Consider the following 19,092-nt stretch of genomic DNA (forward strand, 5'->3'; position numbering starts at 1 on the left):
CGGACGTGGCACATAGGCCACGTCGGACTGGCCCAGCGCCCACCGCATAGACGAACTCGAGTCTTCTGGAACAAAGGAAGGAAAACAAAAACCCTCCAAAATTCTCCGTTAACCTTCACTCTCTTCGGAAACTCGCATTCAGCTCCTAATCAGCTTCCATGGTGAGCATATCTCTCTCCACCTCCCCCTCTCTCTCTCTCTCTCTCTCTCTCTCTCTATTTAATTTGTCTCTATGCTCCATTCATAGGATTCTCAGCAGGAACATTCTCCGTCTCTCGAAGACTGCTTGAAGCTCTTGCAAGGCGAGAGAGATGAGCAACGCCTTGCTGGTCTCCTTCTGGTCACAAAATTTTGCAAAGGAGACGACCACGCTTCACTCCGTAGGGTCTACGACGCCGTTGGAGTTCGCTTCCTGGATCGGCTCCTTAGAACCGGTAATATCTGTATCTCCTGTTTGGTTTCCGAGAAGCGAAATGCTGGAAAGTAAAAAATGTTAGAAAAATAAATATGTGGGAATTTCGGCAATACAGAAAGCAAAACAAAAAATCTGTATGGGAGATTGTTGAACTCTGAACAGTTGGGAAAATATGAATCTGTCTCTTAAATAAATAATTTCTTCTACTTATGTAATAAGTTTTGCAAAGGTAATATAGCAATTTTATCCTCAGGATACAGTACTGCCTGAATTATAGTGTGCAGCTTGCAAACTCTGAACACTATTCTGAATCAGAAAAAATTGCGTAATAGCAGAGAAGAAGTGATGAAAGGATAAATTATGTAAATCAAATTTTTAAAGGCAGACTTTTATAGAATCATAAGAGCACTTTATTATTGTTGAAATAGCAGTTTATGATTGTTAAATTATAACTGTTGAAAAAGCAATTAATGACAATTGAAATAGCAGTTAATGACCGTTAAAATATGACTGTTTACAAAACAAGTATTTATATATATATATAAAAAAAAGTCTCTCAGAATAGCAGTTGTTCACATCAGAAAATGCACATGAAAATAATAAGCTTGTGGCTCATATGATGATGCGTACGTGTGAATTGCAAAGTGCGTCTAAAGCCGTCAATGTGACTTGCGCGTGGCCGGTACCACGCACTGGGTAACACTACTAGCATGTATCTACCCAAAAGCCATTCTAGAATAAGAAAAAAAGAATCCCTTATAAGCACAAAAAATTCTTATAGCTTTTTAATGTGGAGAAAAGTGTAAGACACAAATGGAGGGAAACTTGAAAATTTTCAAGTTAGAGGGAAACTTTAATTTTCATGAAATAATTTCAACAAAAAAGAAAAGGGAATTTAAGAAATTTCATTTATTTTGTGAATTAGGAAAATTGAGCAGTTTTACTAGGTTTGCAGCTTATATTGATTTCTTAATGATCTTTATTTTGTTATTTAAGTGCAAAGAAAATGATGAAAATCAATTGAAATTACAAGTCTTGAATAATTCGCTTCAAGATGTTCTATTGATTTTATATGTGTTCCCTCTTTGCTCAAGCAAAACAATGGAAGTTTAAGGGGGAAAGGGCCAAAAGATTGTATGCTTGGAATCTTTCCTTCCAAGTTGGAAAATGCTACTCAACTGAATCCAAAAGGCTTTGGTGGAATTGGTTGAGTGAAGCTCGCTCTCTTTTGGTTTAGAATTATGAAAAACGCAAGATTCAAGAAATTTAATCCATTTTATTTTCTTGTCTACTACAACCAAATGTTGAAACTCTAATACTGCAGTCGTGTGTGTATGTGTGTGGTTAAGGGATGGGACAAGGAACCATTAGTAGCAGTGGGGCTGATAATCGTGATGAATACTTGAAGCTATCTGTTACGGTTCTTGCTGCCTTCTGTCGTGTTCCTGAAATTGCTTCTTTAGAAGACATGTCTATGAAGATTCCGCTGATATTGGAAATAATGTCGAAGAAGTAAGGTCTCATCCTTATTATTATTATTATTATTTGATCTATTTTTGAATTGAAAGAAGAAAGCGCTAGAACATGTTATCTGCAACTTTAGCCCTTGTTTTTTCTCTCTTTATTTATAACTTGAAACATAACTACAAATTTTTATGTTATTCTGAAAGATGTAGTGTCCTATCACTTGAGTGAAAATCGTAGTGCACATTGTTTTGACTGGCTTGTTAGGTTCATTAGCTTATCAAAACTTTAGTGCTTGTCTGCTGCTTGGCTTAGAGATTTCTGATTTTTTATTTATTCTTATTTTTTTTAAATCAGTAATTATCTTACTCTTCTGATCGTGCATTATTTTCCAAGAGATTTAGGTTCTATTTTAAATTGTAAAAGGTGCCTATTTTGTTTGGTCAGGAATTGAGTTTTTGATAGTACTGTTCATGCTGAGTTGATTGTTGATTTGTGGACTTTTCCCCCCTCTTGTTCAGTTCAGGCTCCTCTGTGCTTGAAGAATGCTATGAATTTCTGTACCTAGTATCAACTGCTTCTGAAGATGGAGTTGCGAAATTGTATGGATCTGGAGTCATGAAAGTGCTAGCTTCTCAAATATCTAGTTTTCCAGATGGTAATTATTATTGTTCTTGTCTTAACCGAGTCTTACTGATGACTGTGTAGGAATCCTGTTTATGATGTATTCTCCTATACTGGAGCCTTTTAGTATGCATATTGCTTTGCTGCATATTTAAAGGGGGGAAACAGTGAAATCTGAGTACATAGAGACTACTATCTTTTAGAGTGGATTATGATTAGTACCTTTTACAGTGTCTATGAGTCCTCCTGTAATTTTTTGTCAGGTAGAACATGTATTACATGGGTGAGATTATGGTAGCGTTGGTGTGCTTAAGGTAAAAAGTGCCAGAAGCAGTGCACTTCTTAACTCTAGAGCGAAGCGCATGTAACCAATAAAGCGCAAAAAGCATATTTTTGTGAAGTGTCAGGAGCTAAAAAGTGTTTTTTCTCATTTTTCTTATTAAGGAAATATAGTTAATTTAAGATGACCGTTAAATCTAAAACCAGTTAAAATCTATTGTTGAATATTAAACTAATTGAAGTCTAGTATTGATTAATTATATGCTGCAGCCATGGAAAAAAGATCAAGTTTCTGTGTGTAAAGTAATTCTCAGTTTTGGCAATTTGAAACTTTTTATGTGTGGGATTCATGTGTAACATCAGATTGAGACACAGTTTTATATGGTTTTGAATGTCAAGTTATTAGGAGTATTGGTTTAAATCAGTTCTTAGGTCGAGTCTGTATTTCATATGTTATGGTCAGTGTTGTTAAGAATGTGTGCCTAAAGCGCTAAGAACCCGAATACATGCACTTCTGAACCTAAAAGTGAAGAGCATGCAATTAGGCATACTCAAAGCGTGTAAATCATACGCCTTTTATGAAGCACGAGATGCTACATATTTTAGTTTTTGATTTTTTTATTGAAATAATGGTTGGATCTAAAACTATCAATAATTTCTGGATAATTATTTGGGTAAATCGAACAAAAAATGATGTGACACTTGAAAAAAAGGTATCTGAAAACAAAAAGTAGATGCTGTTTAAACATAAATGATATGGTATTTTTTTTTAATTATTTATTAATTGAGCAATTTAGTTGTATGGAATAAATTGTGGTAAAAAAATATTGTACTTATCATTATTTAACAATTCAGTAATATGGTATTATGATTACCACTAAAGATCTTGCACGATAATATGCCTATCTAGTAGATCCAAAGAACCAAAATGACTTGTTATGTGTTTCAAAAATGTGCATTTACTTCAATCAGGCACACTGTGCCTTTAAATTTCTGCTCAGACTCTATGAGGCCGTTGCTCTTGAGTGAGCATGATGCATTTAACAATACTGGATTATGGATTTGTGGTCTTAAATTTTAGTTTTCACAGAAGTCGTGATACAAATCGTTTTGCAGATTCTCATATGATGGAAGTAGCTACAAAACTTGTGCTGTTAATTCTAAGTAAGCTGTCTTTGGATGTCATTACCAATGACTATTTATTCGAGCTCTCAGTGATTGTAAGTTTATATTTTTGATAGCTGTTTACCTTTTTTCAAAGTTCATTTCATGTTTCTGTTATCTATTTTGTGGGCTACTAAATTTCTATAAACTTGGTTTATGTGATTTACTTTTATGATGGCAAACAATTGTCTTTTTTTTTTTTAGGCGGCGACAATGGCAAGACCATTTGCCATGTTGCAAAAGGCCCTAAAATTTGAAGTGCTCCACCTACTCTCCACCATGCTCTCCTCAAAAAATTCGGTATGCAGTCATCTTTAAAGTGTTATTTTAAGATATACTAGCTTTAATGATACTAGGTTTGTTATTATCATTCGTAGTTACACCAATTAAAGCTCTGCCAGTTCACATTAAACTGTAGGGCTTTTTATTTATTGGTTGGGTGACTGCACTTGTAACTCTTGACTATATCTAACTTGTTTCTTAGGGGATATAAAATTGATATGTATTGAGACATTTTAGATTTGAGTTGTTGCTTGAGCTTTTAACTTTTGGGCATTTACTTGATTCAATCCATTATATAGTTTTATTTTTTAATTTGGTAAGTTAGACACACACTTAATGGAATCTAGAACCCACGACTATCCTGGATCTTGTTCTTCTAGGGGAGAAAAAGCTATTTGAGCTAGAGCTCATTGGTTTTAATTTATGATATACTTGTTCCCATGCCGATCCCCATCAAGAACAACGTGAGGCACTTTGAAGTGCCATTAACACTTTGATTCTTGAGCAAGTTCAGGAATATTGTGGGAAGGGGAATGGGCGGCCAGCAAAACCTCCAATTTTGTGATTTAACTTTGGATAATTACAAAAGAAGCATGTTATTGTGATGAATTGATATTGATGATCATCTTATTCGTCATTGTGAGGTTGCGAGAGAATTATGGAGCTTGTTTTTTTAGTTGTTTGGGGTTGCATGAGTTATGCCTTGAAGGGTGAGAGATTTATTGGTTAGTTGGAGGGGACAATTGGGAAACCATAATGTTTTTGAACTGTACAAGTTGGGTCCTTTATGTTTAATGTGGTGTATTTAGAGAGAAAGGAATGCGAGGAGCTTTGAAGATCGTGAGATGGCGATGTTAGAGTTGAAGAACATGTTCCAATCCCTTTATACATGGATAGTAACATTTATTAGATTGCCTATTTCTAATTTCTCTGAGTTTTTGGTGTTTTATTCTTCTTTTTCTATACTTTTGGAGTTTTCCTGTATATAACTTATGTACTAGGGTTGTGTCCCTATGTGTTTTTAATGATTTGACTAACTTATCAAAAAAAAAAAAAAAAAACTATGTCAGTTTATTCAAGCATGGGGAATTTGTTAGCCTGCATCTAGTTCTGACATTTGGAACTACATCAGAATCCTTATCTAATCTGTACTTAGATCATGGAGTTGCAAGAATCATGTTTATAATCCTTGTATCATGATCTTTTTGTCTTTGTGCTATCATGTAGATGCTTCTTATCTAACTGACGTAGAATCTGATTGTGATCTTTTCTTTGTACTTTCAGGCACCACTTTATGATGCTCTTCGTGCACTGCCAAATGGCAGTTGGTCAGATTATATGCGTGATGGTATTGCAGCTATCTTACATAGTCGTGTTGGTATGTTAAACTATTTTTCTTTCATTCCATTTACAATTTTGCTTCTTTTCTTTTTTTTTTTCCCCTTTTTTTTTTTCACAAGTTAAGATTGTGAGGATATGCTTTTTACTTTTTCCTCCCACTATTGATCAAATCTGTTCTTTAAAGTGTCTTGTATTTTTATCATTTGAGGGCCAAAAAGTGTCTCTTTGTTTCTTAAAGCATCTCTCTCGATGCTGCATTTGAAAGGGTATTTGGCTGAAGAATGCACCAAGAGCACCTCAAGTGGGCTCTAACTTAGTGCCTTGCCCCGGTTGTTTATGTTCTTGTTTTTCTTGATTTTTTCTTGATTCCAATTTTTCAATGTTGACTGGACATCAATTTCTGGATTCTGAAGGGAGAAGTTACTCATAGTCTTGAGAACTATGGAAGCCATAATTAAAAGATCATAAATAGACGTGTTCTGATCATATTTAAATTGACTATTGGGTTTGTAGAAGCGTATCAAAGTGTGTAACGGTGAACATAGGTGCTTTTATTCGAGAACACTTCTGCTGCACTTAGTATTTGTTAATCCATGTGGCTCCAAATCTGGAATTAGGAAATAAGGTGAATTTATTGGAAGAGTTTACTCAGCTGTCAAATTCTGCTGTATGAGTGTCTTTAAGCATCACCTGTTATTTACTCTGAATGAATGTTATTTTAAAGAGTATTTGTAAGAATATGGTACCTGAATCTTCAAGGATGTTAAGATGGAATTACATAAGTGTTGATTTACTTTGTTTGATCCTCTTTCTTTTGCTATTGGTGTCAAAGAGGTGCAAAAAGTTGGTTGGATGAGTTCTCTTGAACTTTTTGTGTTTTCTCTAGTTTGACAAGGTTGGTGCCCTTTGAGTTGTGATGTTTGTTCTGTGTACATCGCATGTTCCCCATTTTTCATTGCAATAAAGTTGATAATTTTGAGAAGGAAAAAGATAAATAAGCATATCGTTGCCGCAACATATATATCTTCTTTCCAATAAGTTTTTTTATTTTGTAGAACGTACAATTTTTAATCTTCTGTTGAAGCTTATTTATGTTTATTTTTGTTCACTCTTGTGCAGCACCTGCTGAAAGGCTTGATGCCCTTATGTTGGCTGAGACTATGGTATCCATACATGGGGAGCAGTGGTTGATTGGTCGAATAAACTTGCCTGATAAAGAAGATTCCATTCCAGTTGACAGGTAAGCTATGCATGCAAAGGCTATGGTTTTTAAAGGCATCCATATCAGCCAGGTGATTCATTTTCATGCCCGCCCTCCCCCTATTTTTCTTTTTTCACCTCATTCTTTTGTCAGGTTTCTATTGCTTGTCCTACAGCAATCGAGGGTTGAAGTTGCTGTTTTGCTGAATGAGCTTGCCTATTTGAAATATGAAGCATCTAAGAATTGTTCATCTACTGCTGAGCCAGTTCTTTCAAAGCAAAGAAACGTGTCTATTGCCTTTTCCTTGATGGAGAAGATCATTAAATTAATATCAGATGCTGCTGGAAATGAAGGTATGTAAGAAAATTCTAGAGTAGCTAGCATGTGATCCAATCTTTTTCTATTCAGTTGAAGCTTTATGAATACTCAATGTACTTGGAATTCACTTGAGTGAGGTGCTCACAATAACTTTTTGGCAGTTTACATTCCCGTCACTGATGCTTTTTACATTTCACCTTGCAAAATGTCAATTTATATCATATGCTATCACATTTTACTGATGTCCTTAAAATTTGGCTATGTTTCTATTTAGTTGACAAATTTTATCTTTTCATTATTAGTGTGGTAATGAGCACTATTTTATGGGACAAAAAATGCCTCAGGTCAAATGTACTTGTATGATCTTGAGAACTTCCATGCAGTGTGTGTGCATCTATGTGTGTGTTAGGATAAGTGGTGGTACACTGGTCTGATAGTTGTGTCCATTTAAACCATATGCCTAGTGCAAGCTCCCTTAACTATGGTTTTTATTGTAGGTTTGTGGCTTGGCCAACCTTTTGGCTACTTAGTAAAGCAACCCTTAGGCCAGTTAGGTTTATAGCTTGGCCAACTTGGACTACATCATGGGGAGCATCTATAAGTGCTTTAGGCCACTTCATGATGCATTATTTCTTTTTTTGATAAGGAATTGGCTCCAGGAGGGGAAATAAGATATTCAAACTAGTGACCTCCTCCTCATAAAGCGTGGTTTCCATTCGATTGAGTTACCCTGGGGTTAATTCATGACGCATTGTTCATTCTATATAATTTTCTTGTCTAGTTATTTGTTCCCTCTTTCTAGATTTGGTGGTTTCTACAGCTCGTTGCTTTCACATTATTTGAGTTGTATGGGAGCCTATACTGTCATACTCTATTTTGCTGTTTTTTCTAGGTGATCTCAATCATCTTTGTGGAATCATTCACAGGGGATCTTATAGATGAAAGCACTTTCACAAATGTGATCAGGGCACTCAATGAGACAATTAGTGTTGTTCTAGAGTATTTACAAGATGCAAAGGTAAGGTGGTGATTTGATAGCATTAAGATTTAATGTGCTGCCTCTGTAACTTCACTGTTGTGATTATACAGGAACATGGACAAAGGAAAGGAGATGATCTTCTTGCTTCAGTGCGGATTATTGGGAGGTCTGGTCAAATTCCATTTCATCCACATCAATTTCTTTTGGCTTTACAATGAATCAAGAGTGTACTGTTATTTTTCCTTCCCTTTCACTTTCTAAATTCAAAATCAATCATGCGTTGAATTTTTTCTCCATAATCTCCCAGGAATAAAATGTCTAGCTTAGTCGACCTTTTTCTGGTAGGAGAGTCTCAATTGATTGGAACAGTTTGCAATGTCATACATCTTCCTTTTCTATGTTCTTTTTTTTTTTTTTGTTCGTTTCCTTTTCTACATTTTAATTGGTTACTTTGAGGACTATGTTGCTCAGCCTCGGGCATGGGTATCCAATGCAGATACATATCTGGGAGTCTGACTCCCTTGGTGCCTGAAGCTTAGGTTACGGCCAAAAAATTGGGTGCAATACATGTACTGCAATACAAATAGTAGTTCATATGCACTAGATAATCGAATAAAAAAAGAAATATCAACTATAAACTAGTAGGTAATATGATTATGATGCTGAAAGTTAAAACAAGATAATAGTTCATATGTACTAGATAATCAAATAAAAAAAGAAATATCTACTATAAACTAGTAGGTAATATGATTATGATGCTGAAAGTTAAAACAAGATAATAGTTCATATGCACTAGATAATCGAATAAAAAATGAAATATCTACTATAAACTAGTAGGTAATATGATTATGATGCTGAAAGTTAAAACAAGATAATTACTCAAAAATAATTGTTGTAACGTTGCTAATTTACACTATCACCTCCTTGGATTGATAAACCACTTGTTTGATTTGAATACAAGCATCTGAAATCTTATCAAAGAAGACCTATGACCATAAAGAAATAGATGTGTATTTGGAGAAAATGTGGAAGATTTCATTCTCTTTCTTTTAGAGAGATCCTCCCTCTAGCCAAAGGCTGGGCTCATATTCCATGCCCTGTGTCATGTCTTGTTGAGATGGGTACGCTGGCAAAATTGCATTCTCTTGAAAATATAGTTTGGGGAATTAAAAATAAGCGACATACTTATCCATTTAAGTACATATTTTCCAGCTTCCTTCCTACTGAAATATCAATTGACCGTATTCATATGCACTAGTTCAAGAACCAAGGACTGGGCTGAATTTACAGATCTTTCTCTAAATTATGATTTAATTAAAAAAGATTCTCCAATAAGCTGATATATGCCTTTGAATCAGCTATCTTGCAGAAACACCCTTTGCATGCAAAGAGAAGGTCAGAGAACTATTAGAGTATATGCTTTCAGTCGAAGGTGAAGATGAACAAAGGTTTAAACGCTTTCAAAACATAATTGTTTGATGGACTGATGATGGTTTCTTTTGCTTTGTTTTTTGTCTTTTTCTTTGTGCGTGCCAGGTTTGGGGGATGGGGGACGGGGTATTGTTTTTTATGCTTGGAGAATGACTTTTGCTCAAATTATTTCTGAACTGCAGCCCTTTCTACTCCATATGTTTTTTGCTTCCAATGTTGTGTCAAATAACGATGGAGATTGAAGGATGCAAAGCTTTGGCTTCTTCCGGAGGGCATAAAGCTGTAAGTCAGCATAACTTTAATTTACTTTCTGATGCCATAATATTATAGGATTGCAACGTGAGGATGGTCACTAGTGGATCACGATCCTAAAAGTCAAAAATTTACGAAAATTGAAAAATTTAAGTTACTTTTTACATGTACACATGCATTGTCTGTTGCGATGTACTAAAGTGCTTTATTAGTTTTTTAGCCTATTGATTTTCTTTGCAGGTTATGGAATGCCTCATAAAACTGATTGGGCCAAATAATTGTATAGTTGAGAACGACAGTTGTGTCTTCTTGGCATGTGATACAGTTATGAATCTCCTATTAAAGGTGCTGTTGACATCATAGTCTCACAATCTCGCAATGTGTTTTATAGTATTGTTATGCAAAACATCAACTCATTATGCTTCTTTTCGTCAATAGAAAGAGCAAGTACGGTTGTTGTTGGATGAATCAACTTTCGTTCATCTTTTGAAAGCGTTGGCATATTGGACAGGTACCCTCAACTCTGTATAATTCTCATCTATAAATTTTCGTTAGCAATGGGAACAATATTGTGCGAAATACTTTTGTATTTTCAGTGAAAGAACAGACTTTTTTCCCTACTTCAGCATGGTTGTGTTACACGCTGTTTTAATTATTTCCAATGTTTTTGCTACCTTTGTATGTATCATAGTGCGCAAATTGATCGTAAGGTGATCATGACTCCTGAAAAGTAACTGGTGCTAGATATAGTTTTATGGTTTATGGACGGAAAACTCATTATATCTTAGGAAAATTATAATTTTGAGAGCTATCAGAACAGGGTAGTAGAACACTTGATAACATTGTTTTTCATTTGGAAGGAAAGTTGGGGAGCTAGAACTCATGCTAAAAATTGGTAAAGGAAGGACGTAACAAAAGGACTGATTGTGGCTCTCCCCATTTGGGTTTATAATTCGTAAAATTTTGCACTCCAACATGAACTTCCCTGCAGATCTGTATTCATTAACATTTTGTCTAAATTTATGTTCATATACATTTTTGTTGGCATCATCACTCCACTTGAAACAAACTCCAAATTCTAACCTCTTTCCAATCTCAACTAGAAACTGGTTTGGAGCCTATACTTAAATTCAGGGTGAAGAATTCAGAAGCATTGTGAAAATGAATGAAATATGACAGAAAGCTTCAATAAAAGGAAACATAAATGACTTCCAATCTTATAAACTGGAAACATGGGGTACTATCACTAATTTAGGGATACATATTTCAGAGTACTACGCTGTTGTGGTCCCACATGTGTTGCAAAGTTAACAATATGCTGTGTGAGATACCTTGAACTTGTGTCTCTAATTCTTGCACATGCTCTTTCTGCTACTGTTCAAAGCCTGAACCTCCAATTTCATTCTATACCCTTTGGAAAGAAATCTTGCAATTATTTATGCATCTTAGTTAAAATTCCTGCACTTGGTTTCAGAGGGTACTGAAGACCCATCAGTTCTTATGATGGCTTCGAGCATTTGTGCGTTGATATTGGATTTTACATCAGAGGAGGCTCTTCTTAATCATCCACACTTTGATGATAGCTCTCTTAATAGTCTGTCTAGGCTCATTGCGAGAAGTTTGGCTTCATGTGGACAGGTAAACATAATGTCTAGTTCTCATGCTTAAGATGTGGAGATAAACATAAGGCCTCAACAAATGGCCAGAATTTTGATTTGGGACATGTGCTGCACAAAAAATGGGATTGGGAGCCTGCATTTAATTGGTTTTAGTAGAATACTGTAGCATTCTTTTCTGTTGAAAATATTGTAAATATTTGGTGCTCAAGTAGCGAAGAAATTGTCCCTAATTTTTCACGGTTCATCGTTGTTTACTTATTAATTTGCCCCTTCATTCATCTAATTGCAGGAGATGTCTGATGATGCAAAAGCAGAAGCAGATCTTCTTGAGATTGTTAATGCAGGTTTGTATTTTTATGACTTGAAATTTTGAGTGTATCTCTTAGCTCAGACCGCTCCACTCAGTCCACCAAACTGGGTTCCTCCAACCCAATCTATAACAATGTCATAAGTTTTTCAGCATGCGAAAAACATGCATTTTTAAGAGCATGTGAGAAATACATACTTTTTAAATAAATTTTTTCCAACTTTGTTCATGTCATTAAAAAAACATGTGCTTTTTACATACTCAACGACAACCAAGTTTGGAAGAAAACTCTGTCCCAAAGAAAAATGAAATTCCAGACCTGTCCATTCAGAATTTGTGGATTTCTACTCTATTGACCCATCTTGAAACTTTCATCTATTTATTTTAAGATATTTAAGTGGTTTTGGGGTTTTTTATGCTCATCACTTTGCAGGATACTCTCGATGGGCTCTTAGGTTTCCCCATATAAGAGCGGCTGTCGAGAGATAAACTGGTCCTGCTTCTCGTGTGAAACTTTATTTTGTTGCCAACTGCTTGAGGTAACTTGGCTATACTTTCAAAGCTCTTTGGAGGTTCTGAGTTTATGAATTATAATTATACCTACTCTATAATAGATGGAAGATTTTTTTGAATGGGTTACTTGTTTGCTGCTTGACTTTCTCTTTTGTGAATTAATCAGATAGATAGAGGAAATCAGGAGAGAGAGGGACCATCCTTGTTTTTCTACCCAGTGGCTCTAGCATAGCTCCCACTATTTTGTAGTGCAGTTATTTCTTCAGTCCCACCTTAATGTGGTCATCATCATCTGTAGGCTTGTATCCCCTTGCTTTTGCAAGTTGTATGTATATGGTTTGTTAACTTTCCAAGTTTTATGTAAGTGGTTTTTTTTTTTTTTTTTGGTGGGTGCAGAGTTTATTTGACTAGGAAAAAAAGAAAGAAAAAATTTCCTTGAGGACGCTGAAGATCAGTGAATTTTTTTTTAACTAAAACATGATTTGACTTCTTCTGGTTTTAATAGAAGGCATTCAGTTTCTAATCAACGTGATGCGATCTTACCGATCTTATTTCTAATTTTCTATTGACCATATAGATCCAATGGGAGAGGTCAACCTTTGCGTAGAACAAGAAGTTTTAGATCCAACTTACACGGATAAAGAGAGCTTAATGTAAGTTTTATTTTAAAATGGGTTGGAGGAATTTTTTCTTTTTTGGACATGGTTTATTATATTTATGTATTCATGCATGTGAAAATTACATGTTCTATTAAAAATGCATGGGAGAATTAAAAATATGCTAAAAAATTACATGCATTTTAGACACGTGTGTATGGTTGGATACATATCAGTTTTATTAGGTTTGCATGTAAAAATTGCATGCTGTATGTACGTGAGAATTAAAAAAAATGCTAAAACATTACATGCATTTGAGACGTATGGTTGGATACAAATCAGTTTTTTATTTGACACACACACACGCAAATTAAAAATTAAAAAAATTAAAAGCCTTGGGTTTCAAAATTCCGAAATTAGCTTGATTTACCCATTGACGTCTTTTATTGCAAAAACTAGTATTGCTTCTTAGTAACACGGCGATTACTCGTTTTTGTGTTTTCTTTTTTCTTTTTGTAATTGTATCTTAAAGATACGTGGAATGGAAAAATGTAAAATAAAATAGCATTTGTGTTAGAGTATATATATACTTTTAATATTTGGAATAGTCATTCTCATGGCCTATAAGAAAATAGACTTTTTTTTTTCTTTTTCTTGATACGTTCACACAAGAGAAGGGGGAGGGAGAATTAGAACTAATAACCACCGCTTCATGAGGTGTTATCTACAACCGATTAAGCTAACCTTTGAATATAATGGACATTTTAAGCCTATTTCATTTCACATATCTTTTTTCATTCTTACCAAAGATTATTATTTTTTCTAATGAAAAAACGTAACCTAATAGTTTTCTTTTTCTTATTTATTTGTCTTTCTGGATTCTTTCGGATTTTTTGCAGATTCATTTAGGGCCGTAACTCGCCCAATGGGCGAAGCCCAAGAATCGTTGGATCGTACACGTAATTATCTGTAATTCGAGAGAGAGAGGCTGAGAGAGAATGATTGAGAGAGAAAACTTAAAAAGAAAATAAAAAACGCAGAGGGAGAGAGAGACAAGAGGGGAGAGGAAAATGGAGTGAGTCAGCGAGTATCTCCAACAACTCTACTGCTAAGGACGAGTCGACGACTTTTTTTTGCACACGCCACCTTCATCTTCCCTTCCCTTCCCTGCATTTCTGTACAGAGAATATATACAGTAAAATCAGTTGCGCAAGAGGAGTGGAGCTACGGAGTGAGTGAATTAGATTAGAGAGAGAAAAATGGGGTGTGGGAACACGTTCTTCACACTACTCGTAACCTTCTCGGTGGCTCTGATTACATACAACATAATCATCTCAGCCAATGCCCCTCTCAAGCAAGAGCTCCCGGGCCCATCACGATCTTCTTCTTCGTTGAGGATCTCTGTCGACCCCGTAATCAAGATGCCGGTAGACAGATCGGGAAGAGGCAGTGGGCCCAGGTCGAAGAAGAGGTTGTTCCACACGGCGGTCACGGCCTCGGACTCCGTCTACAATACTTGGCAGTGCAGGGTGATGTACTACTGGTTCAAGAAAATGAAGGACGGACCCAACTCCGACATGGGTGGGTTCACCAGGATCTTGCACTCCGGGAAACCTGACAAGCACATGGATGAGATCCCCACCTTTGTTGCCCAGCCTCTCCCTGCTGGATTGGACCAGGTTTGTTTTGCTTTTACAAGTGTCTTTCTCGGAGATATCTAGTTAATTGGGTTTTGTGTTGTGAGGGGTTTTAGTTTTGAGGTAGATATTCATGGGTGCTTGGAAGGTTGTTGAATTTTGTTGGGAAATGCGAGTGGTCTTTACCCTGGAAAGCTAGAGGGCCCTATTTGGTTGCCGAAGAAAGTAGGAAATGGAAAGTTTCCATTCTTTAGGATTTAGAAATGCGACTGCGAGACATGGTTACAAAGAGCAGAAGTCTTTTAAATATTGGAAAATAATTGTAGATGCATAAAATTTACCTTTAAAACGACTGAATGAATGGGATTGCGGGTTGTTTTATTCTTAATCCAAAACATTAGAGGTACTTTTAGGCATGTTTACCAAAACTTGAGAACCACATCTTGTCCATAAGGGAGATTATAGAATTTGCTGCGTTGTTGTGTCTGACCTTTCAAGTTTTTTGGCCTATCAGTACCAAGTCATCTGTCCATCAGCCATTCTCTCACCGATTATTTGGTATACTAATGTATAGGAGTTCTCCATAGATGTGAATGAACTTGAAAATGAGGATTTACGACTTATTTTTTTCTTTTTCTTTCACCTCTATTCTTGTTGATTGCTACAAAAACTTACCTTCTGTTTGCTGCGTATCTCTTATCTCACAATCTCAGGGGTATATAGTCCTCAACAGACCATGGGCATTTGTGCAATGGCTTGAACAAGCAGACATCAAAGAAGAGTACGGGACTCATAACAACTTAGTTTTAGTATTTGATGAGTTGATATTTCCTTCTCTTTTCTGTTCTTTTTTCTTTTGAAGAAGATGTTACCTAATGTACACTATTTCATATGATTTATCTAGCTACATCCTGATGTCGGAGCCAGATCATATTATTGTCAAGCCCATCCCAAACTTATCAAAAGATGGGTTTGGAGCTGCATTTCCTTTCTTCTATATTGAACCTAAGAAGTATGAGTCGGTGCTGAGGAAGTATTTTCCTGAGGACAAAGGACCAATAACTAACATCGACCCAATAGGGAATTCTCCTGTCATAGTTGGGAAGGTATGTATTGTGAATTGGCTTAATGAAAGTAATGGTAGTCTATTATGGTTTCTTTGGTCTTTCTTGATTTTTATGAAACATTAATAGGAAGCTCTGAAGAAGATTGCTCCCACTTGGATGAATGTTTCCTTGGCAATGAAGAAGGATCCAGAAACAGATAAGGCTTTTGGTTGGGTGCTTGAAATGTAAGCTTTCTCTAACCAACTGGATATTTTGTTGGTCTTTAAGTACATCATTGATGTATCTTCCTTTAAATATAGGTTACTTATCAAAAAAAATCTTCCTTTAAATATAGGTATGCCTATGCTGTTGCATCTGCTTCGCATGGCGTTGGTAACATCTTGTACAAGGACTTCATGATTCAGGTATGATGAGATTATCATTCCTTTTATTGACCTTATAATGTAGAATATATTAATTATGGAAAGTTAATGGCTAATTCTAGGACCAGAACATTATAGGAAAGTTCATGTAGAGTACACTAATTTTACTAGGTGCACATACTCTGTTTATCTCAAAAGATTCACGAATCTACTAGTAGTTTACTGCAGTTTTCTATTTCAAAAACATTCACAATTATTCAAAAATGGCAACATTTTCTCCTTTGTTTCCTTTTTGACTTTCAATCCTTTTTCCCAAAATTAATCATCTTGAACTTTTCTGAGATAATTGCTGAATTTTCTATTTTATTCCAAATTCTGTTTGATTCCTGCTGCCTATATGGTTATCTAATCCTGAACCTTCGACTCTGGTGAGAATTAAAGTAATTATTCTTTATTTTAGTGTACTTCAATCTTGTGGATACAAGCTTTGGCGTGGCATCTTCTGCCATTTCTTAATGTTGGGCATCTGGCTTTGTAATAGTAAAATATAGGGTAATTAAAGATCCAATAGAAAAAAGATTGCTATACTAATATTTTCTTTATATTTATTCTGCCACTGTTTAAGTTACTATCAGTTCCCTGTTTTCTGACGTATATCAGCCCCCATGGGATACGGAAATTGGCACGAAGCTCATAATTCATTACACTTATGGATGTGATTATAATATGAAGGTAGTTTTTTTGTTTTTCTTCTCTTTTTTTTTTTTTTTTTTTTTTTTTGAGTTATGTTTCTTTAGTGAGAGGAATACTTCAGGACTTCTTCTCTGGTTTTTTTTTAGGCAGAGAAAAGTGTTTTTCAGCTTTGGATTTATTGCCAATTAACCTGTTTCCACCTTGTGAGAAAAGAGCAGATAAATCTGTTTTACTTGTGTATTATTTGGCTTATGTTGTCTGCTTTGCATGCTCTGATATTCAGGGGGAATTAACCTATGGAAAGATAGGGGAATGGAGGTTTGACAAAAGATCTTATGATAATGTCGTACCACCAAGAAACCTTCCACTGCCTCCAGCTGGTGTTCCAGAAAGTGTGGTATGTTTTATCTCACCATTCAATTCCCAGGGTTATTTTATTTATTCATCTTCCTTAGAAAACACTTCTGCCTAGAGTTTTGGACATAGAACTTATAGTTACAAAGCTGCCTGCTTCATTTGGTTTGACCGATATTTGAGTACAAGGGGCATTTTTCCGGGAGCACATTTATATAAAATGTAGTGCTCAACTTAAAATTTATCCAGACATACGCTACCCCTTTACCGACTGAGCTACACCCTGGGGCAATAATTAAACCACATTAACAGAGAAGCTATTGTTATAATCACAATTTATCATAGTAATGTGTCACCCCTTTTTTACTTTTTCTCTTATGTGGCCAGAAAGGTCTAAACACAACGACCAAGTTGATTATCTTAATATCATATTATATGGAGAAATGATTCATCACTTAGGTTTCTCTTTTTTCTTTTTTCTTTTTTTCTTTTTTTTCCTATTTAATATGGGAAATAGTTACAAGGGATCAAAGAACCAGGAGAGGGTGAGCTCTCCAACAACAAACTCAAACAAAAGAGACAATGCTGAAAAAAAAAAAAAAAAAAAAAAAAAAAATGGGTCCATTTATGATCCCAAAGGGACCATAAACAACCCAGTCCTTCGCTACTAAGGTTTCGCATTTACATTGTAAATCATCTAACAATTTGCTTTAGTTCAAATGGTGCCTTCTCCCTTTGTAGTAAGGAGGAGGGCAAGGTAATGGGTTCAGGTCCCATCGGGCGTAACTTACCAAAAAAACAAAAAAAATACTTGACTCGGGGGCATAAAGGTTGTTGTCCCTTTTTATTTTTGGACATAGTCATAGTAATGATATTATAACAAAGTTAGGTACTTCCGAGATGCTATTTTGTTGGTCTCATTCACTCCTTCAATTTACTTTTGGGAGGGATCAATGGTAGTAGTCCATCTCTCACATACATCCCCCAAAAAACATGACGGTGGTAGGAGAAATTCAAGTAATGATATTGTTTTATGAGGTTTCCGCATTTCCTTGAAGTTTTTGTTTTGGCCATTGATCTCCATGAGCAAGTTTATGCATTGCAGGTTACCCTGGTGAAAATGGTGAATGAAGCTACAGGAAACATTCCGAATTGGGGGTCGTAGAGGAGGAGGTTTCCCAGGTTTCGCAATGTTTCTATAGACATGGGCTGTCTTTTGGTTGAGGAAGGTATGGGTGCTTGGTATTCGTAGAGATGCCATCATATGTGAAAACGCTTGTGGACTTGTATGTCTCTTTCCTAAAATTGGATCGCAATCACGTTCCCCTAATATGGTTGGGAAGTCCAAAAATTTGCTGATGTACAATGTTACGTATAGATCAATGCAGTTGTACCAAAGTCTTGTAGTTGTATCTTGTATTTGTATCACTGATAATGCGAATAAGTTAAAGAGTTCACTTTTGAAGAATGGATGAGCTAAATGTGGAATAAATTAGTGACGTTCACTTGTGCCTTACAACGATTATATGTAGATTTTATTTTTAAATTCTTGCCCATTATTTTAGATCATTTTATTGCATGATCAGCTGTTAAATCTTTTTTCTTTTTTTCTTTTTTTCTTTTTTTCCATAAAAAGTGCATTTGAAATTTGTTTTTCATAAGAAGGGCTTCACCACCATTTACATTTGATATTTGGTATTCGGGATAACTTCACTTATCTTTCTTGATGTTTAAGCACTTTTGTTATCATACTCTTTTAAGTTTAGAAAGTTGTAATGTTGGATTGTCATGTTTCAAAACTTCGAAATGTGATCCTTACCGTTAGAATTTAGGCATAAACAGTGGAATGTCCCATATACTCTTGTAAAACCAATAAAAATACAAATCTAACATTCATTAAAAAATTAAAAAAATTAAAAACCAGACCCACGGCCTAACTCAACCTTTTTTTTTCTTTTTCCTCTTTTTTTTTCAACAAAGAAAGAATTTGCAAATTTTTGAAATCCTCCATTAAAATTTAACAAAAAATCTTAGTAGTGCAATAACATTGCAAAATTTTGAAACTTTAAAAATAGACATTTCAACTTTTAAAACTGTTAAGGACATAATTATTACTTACCAAAAAAAAAAAAAAAAAAAAACTGTAAAAAGGACAAAAATTGCAAAAATGCCTAAATATCATTGATAAGTAAAG

At 35.2% G+C, this 19,092-nt stretch overlaps 2 protein-coding genes across 4 annotated transcripts; both read left to right on the forward strand.

The window, feature by feature from the left end:
• The first annotated feature begins 12 nt into the window (after positions 1–12).
• LOC132189089 (neurochondrin family protein) lies at positions 13–13,774 on the forward strand. Of its 2 annotated transcripts, none has more exons than XM_059603597.1 (20): positions 13–161; positions 248–434; positions 1,765–1,927; positions 2,401–2,537; positions 3,899–4,002; positions 4,151–4,246; positions 5,513–5,606; positions 6,689–6,809; positions 6,924–7,123; positions 8,015–8,106; positions 8,178–8,233; positions 9,426–9,515; positions 9,681–9,780; positions 9,991–10,095; positions 10,189–10,261; positions 11,225–11,388; positions 11,659–11,713; positions 12,110–12,215; positions 12,360–12,842; positions 13,685–13,774. In XM_059603597.1, the coding sequence occupies exons 1-18, from the start codon at positions 159–161 to the stop codon at positions 12,163–12,165; spliced, it is 1,896 nt and encodes a 631-aa protein (XP_059459580.1). In that variant the 5' UTR covers positions 13–158; the 3' UTR covers positions 12,166–12,215; positions 12,360–12,842; positions 13,685–13,774. The 2 variants fall into 2 exon arrangements, with proteins under 2 accessions (XP_059459580.1, XP_059459579.1); XM_059603596.1 differs by having other exon boundaries at positions 14–161; positions 12,356–12,842.
• Positions 13,775–13,844: 70 nt separating this feature from the next.
• LOC132189090 (Hyp O-arabinosyltransferase-like protein) lies at positions 13,845–18,403 on the forward strand. 2 transcript variants are annotated; one of them, XM_059603599.2, is made up of 8 exons: positions 13,853–14,464; positions 15,136–15,203; positions 15,327–15,528; positions 15,616–15,713; positions 15,824–15,893; positions 16,512–16,583; positions 16,828–16,941; positions 18,004–18,403. In XM_059603599.2, the coding sequence occupies exons 1-8, from the start codon at positions 14,045–14,047 to the stop codon at positions 18,061–18,063; spliced, it is 1,104 nt and encodes a 367-aa protein (XP_059459582.1). In that variant the 5' UTR covers positions 13,853–14,044; the 3' UTR covers positions 18,064–18,403. The 2 variants fall into 2 exon arrangements, with proteins under 2 accessions (XP_059459583.1, XP_059459582.1); XM_059603600.2 differs by lacking the exon at positions 18,004–18,403 and having other exon boundaries at positions 13,845–14,464; positions 16,477–16,583; positions 16,828–16,944.
• The last annotated feature ends 689 nt before the right edge of the window (positions 18,404–19,092 follow it).

This window comes from Corylus avellana, chromosome 9 (genome assembly GCF_965113065.1).
Source record: "Corylus avellana chromosome 9, dhCorAvel1.hap1.2, whole genome shotgun sequence".
Taxonomy (NCBI): domain Eukaryota; kingdom Viridiplantae; phylum Streptophyta; class Magnoliopsida; order Fagales; family Betulaceae; genus Corylus; species Corylus avellana.

Bases quoted from the DNA above. Each gene is read 5' to 3' on its own strand.
- LOC132189089 (XM_059603597.1), top strand. The intron at 435-1,764 runs GTAATATCTGTA...TGTGTGGTTAAG, and splicing joins GGATCGGCTCCTTAGAACCG to GGATGGGACAAGGAACCATT. The intron at 7,124-8,014 runs GTATGTAAGAAA...AATCATTCACAG, and splicing joins AGATGCTGCTGGAAATGAAG to GGGATCTTATAGATGAAAGC.
- LOC132189090 (XM_059603599.2), top strand. From the start codon at position 14,045: ATGGGGTGTGGGAACACGTTCTTCACACTACTCGTAACCTTCTCGGTG. The intron at 15,204-15,326 runs GTACGGGACTCA...TGATTTATCTAG, and splicing joins CAAGCAGACATCAAAGAAGA to CTACATCCTGATGTCGGAGC. The intron at 15,714-15,823 runs GTAAGCTTTCTC...CTTTAAATATAG, and splicing joins TTTGGTTGGGTGCTTGAAAT to GTATGCCTATGCTGTTGCAT.